We start from the raw sequence: 12,585 nt of genomic DNA on the forward strand, positions 1-12,585 counted from the left end.
CTCTGTGTGAGATGTGACCAGTGACCTGTTATACAATGGCTAGTAGTATGACCTCGTTACTTGGATGATTAGTTTGATTGCTAGCTGCAGGACCTCGTTACCCGATCGATTTATGATTCTTCTGATTATTATATTATGGTGGTGGATTTCATTTAGATTATTACTATTATTATTATTATTGTTCTTGCATTGGTTGTTCGACCGTTTCTACTTTCCTTGTGGGATCTTGCCGTACGTTATGTACGCTGACGTACACCTGTTTTCTCTGGTGTACGTCAGATTTAGAGGACGGACAGGTCCAGTATGATGATGCATTAGAGCAGGAGTATGCCCAGCCGGAGTGTCTTCCAGGTGGAACAGAAGAACAGACGGAAGCTTAACCTTTTCTTTTACGTAATCACTGATGGACACTAGATTACTTATGTAGTACCTTACCCTTTAGTCTTTCGATGGACTTAGTTATTTTGCAGTACTTCCTTCTTATTTTGTCGGACTATGTATTTTCCTATTTTAGTTGTACTGTTTTGTAATAAGGGCATGTTTGACCCAAACTTTGTGTATCGGATGTTATTTCAGTTGTGATATGTATATTTTCTGTCTGTGTTGTTTATTATATTCTCGCTACTGTGATCGGGGACCTGTGCCTTCGTTTGTATTTCTTGACGCTTAGCGTATTAGATTGAGAAGACTGGGTCTAGCACTTATCTCTTCTCAGTTTAATACGTCGCGGGCTTGTTCACGTTCCGATTCCCAGGTATTTTGGGAAGCGGGGCGTGACAAAAAGTCATATAAATTAATAATGTTGGATATAGTTAACATTAATACTTTTATTTTTAATAATTTATTTGGAAAAAAATAATAACATTAGAAAGGTGTTGACGATAGCTTTAAAATGAACCCAATATTAATAATACAATACAACATATTAAAAAAAATAAAATCTGAAATAACAATGACAAAGCATACATCGATAGAACAAGGAAGCAAACATAAACCTCTAATACAACATACCATTGGTCACAAACATAAACCTCAAACATAAAATATGATAACAGACAAATAAAATTCCGGCAGGTCATTATCGTTATAACTACCAGTTCCATCCTGATCTCTCGATGAATCCCCATATTCATTTCTTCCTACAGAACCAGCTTCTCCCGTAAACTGAGAAAATCCTCCTTGATCTCTAGAGGGAAATCCATATTTGTTTTCTCCTCCTACAGCTCCTCTAAGAAGCTCAGAAAATCCTCTTGGCCCTCCGAAGGAAAATCCATAGTCGAATGATGGGGCTCTATAATCCTTTCTATTAATAATTTCTTGCTTTTTTTGTTGATAGTAAGCACGTTCACTGTTAGTATTTGTTTGTAAAAAACAAGATAGTCCCACATTGGAATTTTGAACATTTTTTTAGAGGTTTAAAATCATTGAATGCTTATTGGGCTTTGAATAATGGATCAAAGTATAGGCTTCTAAACCCGCGTGCGGGTAGCGCGAATAATGCGTGATTTTGAAGCGATTATTAGACGCACTTAGCACTTTGCACACTTGCCGCTACCGCTTAAATGTTCTATTTTTTATATATATTGAATATATTTTTTTAAAATGTCATTTTGAATTTTAAAAAAAATTATGAAAAGACAAGTAACTGTTGAAAAGTGGCTGTTTGCTCCAAGGGGTGTTTTGAAAAATTGTGACTGTTGGAAGCACCTTTTCAAAACCTATAAATAGTTTATGTTTTCAGATATCTATTTATAATTTTCTTTTCTGAATCTTTTTGATCAAAAACTTCTGCAATATTACAAACTTGTTTCACAACGAATTAAGGAAAATTCCAGATTTGCTTATTGGAATTTTCATTTTATGTTGTATCCTGGGAAGAAAATTTGCATTAACCCGAAGCAACTTTGAATATCAAGTGGGGGCAAATACTTCTTTAAGGAAAGTGTTTCACGCCTCAGAATTCCTGTCTCCTTCAATTTTAAAACTAACAATCTTAAAGAAATATCTCTGCTACAATGGAGTCGGAATCAATCAAGGTGATGAATCAAGACATGGTCAAATTGGACCGATTCGACGGGAACAATTTCTCTCGCTGGCAAGACAAGATGATGTTTCTTCTTACAACATTGAAGATCTCCTACATCCTCAACCCCAACCTACAGCCCATAGAAGATCCAAAACCAAGTGCAGACGGCAAACAACCTACTGAGGAGGAAATCGAAGAAATCAAAAAGCAGAAGGCAAAACGGGAGGAAGATGAAGTGTTGTGTCGCAGTCACATTCTGAACACACTTTCGGACCGATTATATGATCTTTTCACAAGGATAAAGTCGGCAAGGGAGATCTGGAACGCACTGGAATTTAAATACAAAGCCGAGGAGGAAGGTACAAACAAGTATTTAATTGCAAAATATCTAGAATATAAAATGGTTGATGACAAGTCTGTCCTAGAGCAAGTTCATGAATTGGAGGTTCTGGTTAATAAGATTCATGTTCTCAAAATAGTTCTTCCAGAGTCTTTTCAAGTTGCTGCAATTATTGCAAAACTACCATCAACTTGGAAAGATTATTCGAAGAAACTAATGCATAAAACTGAGGATATCTCTTTGGAACAACTTCAGAAGAATCTTAGAATTGAAGAGGAGTCACGCATACGTGATTCGAAAAATCCTGTCGAAAGTGATTGTAAGGTCCACACCGTGGAAAAGAATGAATCTTTGGTAAAAAATGTGAACCTTCAAGTAAAGAAAAGTGGACAACACTTTAAAAAGAAGAATTTTTAGAAGAAAAAGGGATCCTGTTTTATTTGCGGCAAGCCTGGACATTTTGCTAAAGAATGTCGTCACAGAAAAAATAATAATGTAAAATCAAAGTCTTCTGCAAATATGATAGAAGAGAATCTGGTCGCTATGATTTCTGAAATCAATATGGCTTCTGTTAAGTCTGGATGGTGGCTTCATTCTGGAGCAACAATCCACGTTTGCAAGGACAAATCATTGTTCAAAGGATTTGAAGAAATTTCGGAAATTACAGAAGTGCAAATGGGGAACAATGCTTGTGCAAAGGTTGCTGGAAAGGGGACTGTTGATATAGATTTTACTTCTGGAAAGAAATTGACTCTTATAAATGTTCTGTATGTACCCGAAGTTAGAAAGAACTTAGTTTCTGTTGATCTTCTTTGTAAGAAAGGGTTTCGGGTTGCTTTTGAGTCAAATAATGTTATCCTGTCTAAGAACGGGATGTTTGTGGGAAAGGGCTACTCTTGTGATGGAATGTATCAACTAAGTATTAATAATAAAGTTATATCTTCTGTTTATATTGTTGAGTCTTCATATTTATGGCATGATCGCTTAGCACATTTAAATTTTCGCTATTTGAAAAATATGAGAAAGTTAGACTTCATTAACTTTAATGGTGAATTTGATAAATGTGAAATTTGTGCTAAGTCTAAATTAACAAAGAAATCTTTTCCAAGTGTTTCTCGCAAAGATTCTAAAGTTTTAGATTTAATACATTCTGATATATGTGAATTGAATGGTATGTTAACTAGAGGAGGAAAAAGATACTTTATCACTTTTGTTGATGATTGCAGTAGATATATGTATGTTTATCTTTTAAGAACAAAAGATGAAGCTTTTGATATGTTTAAAAAATACAAAACAGAAGTTGAAAATCAACTTGAAAGGAAAATTAAAGTATTACGTTCTGATAGAGGTGGTGAATATTTTTCTGATAACTTTAATACTTTTTGTGAAGAACATGGCATTATTCATCAATGTACAGCACCTTATACTCCCCAACAGAATGGTTTAGCCGAAAGAAAAAATAGAACTTTACAAGAAATGATAAATTGTATGCTTAATAATGCTAAGTTACCTTTAAATTTATGGGGAGAAGCTTTGTACACAGCATGTTATATTCATAATAGGATTCCCTCTAAAAAGTCAAATATAAGCCCTTATGAGTTATGGAAAGGTAGAAAGCCTAATCTGTCATATTTTAAAGTGTGGGGGTGTTTGGCTTATTATAGAGTTCCTGATCCTAAAAGAACAAAACTTGGACCTAGAGCCTTTAAAAGTGTTTTTGTCGGATATGCTGAAAATAGCAAAGCATATAGACTACTTGATTTATCTTCTAATACTATTGTTGAATCTAGAGATGTTGAATTCTTTGAAAATAAATTTTCTGTAGATTCTGAAAATGTTGAAAATGTTCCTATTCTGCTTAACTCTAATAATTTTTCTAGTTCTGATTTTCATGCTAAGGAAACGAATATATCTAAAGAAATATCAGAGCCAAGAAGAAGTACTAGAGTAAGAAAAGAGAAATCTTTACCTTCAGATTTTATTTCTCCTGAACAAATTATTTTTCTTGTTGAAGGTGATAGGAATAATAATGTTTTAAATAAACATCCTATAAGTTTTAATCCAGATGATGATCCTAAAACCTTTATAGAAGCAATGTCATCTAGAGATGCTTCATTTTGGAAAGAAGCTGTCAATGATGAAATGGATTCTATAATGGGAAATAGTACTTGGATTTTAGTAGATTTACCTCAAGGATCAAAGCCAATAGGATGTAAATGGGTTTTTAGAAGAAAATATCATTCTGATGGTTCTGTTCAAGCTTTTAAGGCTAGATTAGTAGCCAAAGGGTTTAGACAAAAAGAAGGCATAGATTATTTTGATACATATGCACCTGTCGCACGTATAACATCTATTAGAATTCTTATTGCTTTGGCATCTATACATAAGTTATTTGTGCATCAAATGGATGTCAAGATTGCTTTTTTAAATGGAGATTTAAATGAGAAGGTTTACATGGAACAACCGGAAGGTTTCATTCTTCTAGGAAATGAAAGAAAAGTATGTAAACTAATTAAATCTCTTTATGGTCTTAAACAAGCACCAAAACAATGGCATGAAAAGTTTGATTCTGTTATTCTATCTTATGGTTTCAAACATAATAGTGCTGATAAGTGTATTTATTCTAAATTCACTGATAAATATGGTGTGCTTGTCTGTTTGTATGTGGATGACATGTTAATATTTGGCACTAATATGATTGGTATAAATGAAACAAAAGAGTATCTATCTTCTATGTTTAAAATGAAAGATTTAGGAGAAGCGGATACTATTTTAGGGATTAAAGTTAGAAAACATAGTGAGGGGTTTTCTTTAAGCCAATCACATTATATTGAAAAAATAGTGAATAAATTTAATCATCTTGGTTTTAAAGAAGTTAACACTCCTTTCGATCCCAGTGTCAAATTGACTGCCAATTCTGGTAGAGTTGTAGCACAGCTTGAGTATGCTAGTGTAATTGGTTCTTTAATGTATGCCATGCATTGTACTAGACCTGATATTGCATTTGCTGTATGCAAATTAAGTAGATACACTAGTAATCCAAGTGTAGAACATTGGAAAAGCATTTCCAGAATTTTTGGATATTTAAAAAAAACCAAAAATCTGTGTTTGTTATATAATGATTACCCTGCTGTATTAGAGGGATACACTAATGCAAGCTGGATGACTAGTGTTGGAGACAACCAATCCACTTCTGGAATGGTTTTTACACTTGGTGGAGGAGCAGTTTCTTGGGCAAGCAAGAAACAAACATGTATCTCACACTCCACCATGGAATCTGAATTCATTGCTTTAGCAGCAACTGGTAAAGAGGCTGAATGGATTAGGAACTTATTGCTAGATATTAAGTTATGGCCGAGTCCAATGCCTCCTATCTCTATCTATTGTGATAGTCAAGCCACTTTGTCAAGGGCTTATAATTGTACATATAATGGTAAGTCTAGACACATAAGTCTAAGACATGAATATGCGAGACACTTGATACAAGATAGTGTCATAACTATTGTCTATGTCAAGACAAATAAAAATTTGGCTGATCCATTTACAAAACCTCTAGCAAGAGAGGTAGTAAAGATGACATCAAGTGAAATGGGGCTGAAACCTTATATTTAAAAATCACCAGGAATGGTAACCCAACCATTTCTAGAACTAAACTGGTTAAATGGTTTAAATGGGTAATAACAAGTTTCTGAAAGTGATTGATTGATATTGACGCATTAAGCCCTAAAAGATAATGTCAATATCGTCCATTACGGAATAAGAGGATGAGTTATGCTCTTAATGAAAGTCTAATATATTATTGTTGTGTGTTTAAAGTAATGGAAAACACATTGTAGACGTTTCACCTATATGAACTTAGAAGTGGTGCCGCTTCTTAAAAGAACTAAAGGTTTGTTCTTTAAAGAGTTCATGAACCAGGAATAAGCACAAGGCCATAACAGTGCTAAAATATTAATTCTCATTGAAACAAGAGATTAGTGTATGTACAATATTCTCCGGTTCTATCACAAAGAGTAATTAGTTTAATGTTAAGGCAACTAACGACTTTGATAGAACTTTGAGGTATTTGTACTAAGTAAAGGTTTAAATCGAAAGATACCTCTACATATGTATACTTATCTCATTTTGTACATATTGCAGATTATTTTTAAATATAATACTATTAAAATGTTTTTTATATATTGAATATATTTTTTTTAAATGTTATTTTGAATTTTTAAAAAAAATTATGAAAAGACAAGTGACTGTTGAAAAGTGACTGTTTGCTCCAAGGGGTGTTTTGAAAAGTTGTGACTGTTGGAAGGACCTTTTCAAAAAAATAAATAGTTTATGCTTTTCATACCTTTTCAAAACCTATAAATAGTTTATGTTTTCAGATATCTATTTATAGTTTTCTTTTCTGAATCTTTTCGATCAAAAACTTCTGTAATATTACAAACTTGTTTCACAATGAATGGCTAAATACCCATATTGGTATTTTAATTCAACCACATTTGTCAAGAAGGTATTTTAAATAAAAAAATCGGCGTTAAGGCATTTTAATTGATTAAAATTACCAATTAGGTTCTTTTTCTCGTCGGCGACCACTTTTCCGACGAGAACTCGTCACGTGCGTGGCACGTGATGACTTAATCTGTATAAATACCCATATTGGTATTTTAATTCAACCCCATTTGCCAAGAAGGTATTTTAAATAAAAAATCGGCGTTAAGATATTTTAATTGATTAAAATTACTAATTAGGTCTTTTTGCTTGTCGGCGACCACTTTTCTGGCGAGAACTGGTCACGTGCATTTTAATTCAACCGGTTTTCTGACGTGGTAGTGGCAGGAAGATTAATCACAATTTAAGTCCAAAACGAACCAACCTGAACCCTAAAAATTTCAAAACAAAGATCAAACTTCAACGCATGCACTCCAGATCTCGGATCCAACTCAATTATCTTACCTTTACCGCTAACAGAAGCAGCCAAAACCCCCGATTCCAGGAACTTCTAGAAGAAAACATCATGGGAATTCGGAGAGAAGAGAGTGAGAAGACGAAGATCACTGCAGACTAGATTGCCGCCGGCGCGGAGTGAGAAGACGAAGATCACTGCAGACTAGATTGCCGCCGGCGCGGCCATGGATCGATGCAAGAGAAAGGTTCTATTTATACGGTAATTTCTCCACTAATTTTTCGCTAATTTTTTTACCAATTTTAGAAATAGGAGATTTTAAAATGCATCGACTCTTATTCTTCCTGCCACTGCCATGTTAGAAAACCGGTTGAATTAAAATGCACGTGACCAGTTCTCGCCGGAAAAGTGGTCGGCGACGAGCAAAAAGACCTAATTGGTAATTTTAATCAATTAAAATGTCTTAACGTCGATTTTTTATTTAAAATACCTTCTTAGAAAATTGAGTTGAATTAAAATACCAATATGGGTATTTATACAGATTAAGTCATCACGTGTCACGCACGTGACGAGTTCTCGCCGGAAAAGTGGTCGCCGACGAGAAAAAGAACCTAATTGGTAATTTTAATCAATTAAAATGCCCTAACGCCGATTTTTTTATTTAAAATACCTTCTTGGCAAATGAGGTTGAATTAAAATACCAATATGGGTATTTAGCCCACAATGAATTAAGGAAAATTCCAGATTTGCTTACTGGAATTTTTATTTTCTGTTGTATCCTGGGAAGAAAATTTGTATTTGCCCGAAGCAACTTTGAATATCAAGTGGGGGCAAATATTTCTTTAAGGAAAGTGTTTCACGCCTCAGAATTCCTGTCTCCTTCAATTTTAAAACTAACATTCACTTTGATCGACGATCTTACTTAGATCAATCAACATAATTTGTCTATCCTCGCTTTCACACTGAAGAGCTAATTGTTAGTCACGTTGTTCTACTTCTCTAGCTCGCAATTCTAATTTTATTTTTTCATTTTTAAGTTTCATTATCATCAATCACTTTATTTTTTTCCCTGCTCATTTCACGTTTAGCATCCATCTCTTGCATACTCTTAATAATTCCCTCCTCAGAACTAAACTCCGTCGTCTTTTTTCTCTTTGCCTTCTCCTTCTTTCTTCCAACAGGCCGACTTACTAGGTTGTCTCGTGGGAGACTGGCCATCACTCATGTTCATAAAACTTTCACTCTTCGTGTTGAGATCCATAACGTCCTCTGCTGCATTAGGCCGACTTTGCGTGTTCGACTCTGATCCTTCAGAGATGCTCCCAGCTGCATGATTGGATTTAGGGTCAGCCTATTTCTCGGCATCCTTGAGGATTGTCCAAACATGATCGAACTGAAATCCTTTCCTTTCTTTAACATCTTCTCCGTACATGATTCTAGTTTGAGTCAACTAACAAAATTACAAACAAAAAAATATTAGATAGTTGAAAATGATATTATAAAATCCATAGTAAAATTATATACTTACTATATCGAGTTCAGAAGCTCTGCTTGGATTCAGTCACTCGATTTGTCGAACACAACCCCAAAATTTATTTGCTGCCATCTTAATTATGTCCATACGACATTCCAGAGACCTTGGTGCCCGTTGTCTATCACCTACCTTTTTATGGAATACTGCTATGATCCTTTCCCACATCTTATCTTTCTTTTGACATGTGCCTGAGACTGGGTCTTGAGAAATTTTAAACCATGCCAAGCATAAGAACTGATATTCTTGGTTAATGAATGATTTTCCTCGAACAGATGTCATAGTGGATGAAGAAAGATTGGTGGACAAAAAGTAGTTGTCTAAATAAATAAGAAAGAAAGGATGGAAGTGTGACCATATGAGATAAGAGCTACCATTATTTATAATATAAGTCTCCCAACAAGAGGTGATGGTGGGAAATATGGTGATTGCAAGAAGACAAACACGGGACTCGATATTGACACGACCGGAAAGGGATCTTGGAAACATCACCCAACAAGAGGTGATGGTGGGAATCTGGTGATTGCAAGAAGACAAATATGGGACTCGATATTGACACGATCGAACATGGATCTTTCACAACTCTTTATTAATATGAACTCTAAATGCAAAACTCAATATTTCCCAACTCTTTTCTCTCCATACAATAAAATATGAGCTTTAGAGAAGGGGCCGTCTTGGAACCACTCTTCTTCTTCCTCCGATGGAGATACCCTCGATCTTTGCTTTCAAGACTAGGAGAATGAACTGGCTGAGCAGGAGGAGCGAGATGAAGTCTTGAAGGAAATATTGGCTCGTCATCTTCAAGAGAGCATAGAACGAAAACGTAAAGGATCGATTCCCGGTCATGTGGTGATCAATCGTGGAAGAGAAGAAGGTAACTCTCGACTTTGGCGCGATTATTTTTCTGAGAAACCCACATATGGGGATGCTCTTTTTCGCGGAAGGTTTCGATGTCGACGAGATCTATTCCTTCGCATTGTCAACGGAGTAAAAGAGCACGCCAACTACTTTGTGCAGAAGAGAGATAGTCTTGGTGTATTAGGATTATCGACTTTACAAAAAGTAATAGCAGCGCACCTCATGTTGGCGTACGGAACTTTGGCGGATAGTATCAACAAATATATTAGGATTGGTGAGTCAACCTTAAGCCAATGCTTGAAGAGGTTTTGTCGGGCAATTATAGAGGTGTTCGGAAATGAATATTTGAGGTATCCCACTGCGGGTGACATTGCACAGTTGCTAAGGAAAGGCGAAGAGCGTGGATTTTTGGGAATGTTGGGTAGTTTAGATTGCATGCAATGGAATTGGGAAAATTGTCCAACAGCTTGGGCGGAACAGTACTCGGGACGTCATGGAGGCCCAACAATGATGCTCGAGTCAGTAGCCTCATATGACTTATGGATATGGGATGTTTTTTTTTTGGATTACCAGGATCTAACAATGATATTAACGTACTGAAATCTTCAAGTTTGTTTGACCAACTAGTACAAGGTATTTCCCCTCCTGCTAATTATAGTATTTTAGGAAAGAATTATGATACAAGTTATCACTTGGCCGATGGGATATACCCAAAATGGTCTACTCTTGTACAAACAATATCCCAACCACAAGGGCCTAAGAGGCAGCTCTTTGCTGCTATGCGAGAAGGATATCGAAAAGATGTAGAGCGGGCTTTTGGTGTTCTTCAGTCACGATTTGCCATTATCAAGGGACCATCACGTTTTTGGGACAAGCGGAGACTACACGACATAATGACTGCTTGTATTATACTACAAATGGTCTACTCTTGTACAAACAATATCCCAACCACAAGGGCCTAAGAGGCAGCTCTTTGCTGCTATGCGAGAAGGATATCGAAAAGATATAGAGCGGGCTTTTGGTGTTCTTCAGTCACGATTTTTCATTATCACGGGACTATCACGTTCTTGTGACAAGCGGGGACTACACGACATAATGACTACTTGTATTATACTACATAACATGACTGTGGAGGATGAATGCGATGCGGAACCAGAGATTATTGTTCACAACTAATCTTCAAGACCTGAAGAGATGGAGATTGATGATGCTGAATGATTCCAACGATTCCTTCATCGACATAGGAAGATTCAAGATAGGGAAGCTCATTTTATGCTTCGGAACGTGCTAATTGAACATTTATGACAGAGGCACGACAACGAAGGAATGTAATTTAAATATTATAATTTATGCTTGTATTTTCTTATGTGGCAAGTTAAATAGATCCCCGTATTTAAATTTTCATGTCTGATACTTATTTATTTAATTTTTAAAAAAATATTATAATACTAAAATATATTAATATTAGTTTCATTTTGAAGATCTCGGCGAGACCGTTTCAAATATATAATTATTTCGAAAATTAGATTAATAATTTTTAACTACATTTATTTGAAATTAAACATCTACTTTAAATTAATAAGAATGATGACAAAGTGGTAATTTTCAAGAAATTAAATAATTAAAAATGACAAAGTTGTAAATAATGAAAGTTTGAATAGTGGTTTGGAGAGCCTCTCCAAATTCTAGCTTTAGTGATCGGAGAGGATTGACTCTCCAAATTTAGAGGTATGGAGATTTTGCCGAGTAATTGGAGATGCTCTAAGCAGCCCCTAACCTCTTAGGATTTGAGGCGAATAAGAGTAATCTCAAAAAATTGAGGGACTGACATCCATATTTGAGGGGAAAACATCTCTGTTCTTTACATATGCTATGTGGAGGGCTAATTTGCAAGAAATCTCAGTATAATTGAGCAGATATAATCAATACTTCAAAATCTCCATTTTGCCTTCGTACAGTGTGCATCGCAAGGCAACCGCGGGCATTTCGTCTCGTCGGTTCTCTTAGAAAGCGTGCCCTCAAATATAGTATCAATTTGCTCTAGTAGTTAACATTGTTACTAAATCAACCGAATCGCTATTATTTTTTTTAACCTATTACAAATACCTCTACCTTTGTGTTTTGGTGCAAGAAACATTAAATTTTGCTGCACCCAAAGATCTCTGTCACTTAATTGTACTCAGAAGTTTTGATAGAGATTGAGAAATGAGAATCCTATCAAAACCAACCCTATGGAATTGAGGGTGGCAGACAAAATTCTCATACTAATCTTCTACCCACCTATGAATGGTACAAATAACGCAATTGCATGTGAGGACAAACATGTTATGGTAGATCACAAGAGAACATATAATGCACCGTATCGCAGCCCAAAACACCATAAGCGATAACATTTTATCCTCAAACCCCGTACGTTCATCCTTCAACAAAAGGTCACTGAAACAATATAAAAAGTATATCAGCGTAAAAGCATCTCTACTCCGAAGAAAAAAATATGAAAGCCCTACCTAAACTTCCATATACAGTACACATGAAAATATTTATTCAACATGATTATCCCAAACAAAAAACGATAAAACAAAAATAAAACACCACAATTGTGAGGTTTAATATACAATGACTACAATCTCTAACCCCCTTCTTCCCACATATTAAGGATGAACAAAATGCATAAACACACAACATAATATTGCCAGTACAGAAATTATTTCAAGCATACGGCAAATTGAATAGCTCCACTTTATTTCGTCATCATCCAAGAGTTGATGGGATCCGGAAGCAAAACCAGCTGTACCTATACATAAAAAAACAATCTGCCTTCTAATAGCTGAAATGGATCATAATACAACGGCATAATACATTACTCAGTTTGCGAAGGGTAAAATTATACAAAAAAAAGCCTCCTGAACTTTATAATTCAGAGAAAGCCC

The 12,585-nt window shown here is 35.3% G+C and overlaps 2 protein-coding genes across 2 annotated transcripts in view; one reads left to right on the forward strand and one right to left on the reverse strand.

Moving 5' to 3' along the window:
• Positions 2,016 to 2,783, forward strand: LOC109821673. Its single transcript, XM_020387840.1, has one exon. It carries the CDS (start codon positions 2,016 to 2,018, stop codon positions 2,781 to 2,783), a length of 768 nt encoding a protein of 255 aa, XP_020243429.1.
• LOC109821674 (ATP phosphoribosyltransferase 1, chloroplastic-like) overlaps positions 12,077 to 12,585 on the reverse strand; it is a 40,361-nt gene continuing 39,852 nt past the window's right edge. Inside the window, exon 14 of the mRNA XM_020387841.1 lies at positions 12,077 to 12,449. The gene's annotated coding sequence lies outside the window, so the exon portion shown is untranslated. The remainder of the gene's footprint in view (positions 12,450 to 12,585) is intronic.

The sequence above is a fragment of the Asparagus officinalis genome, chromosome 8 (genome assembly GCF_001876935.1).
Source record: "Asparagus officinalis chromosome 8, Aspof.V1, whole genome shotgun sequence".
Classification (NCBI taxonomy): domain Eukaryota; kingdom Viridiplantae; phylum Streptophyta; class Magnoliopsida; order Asparagales; family Asparagaceae; genus Asparagus; species Asparagus officinalis.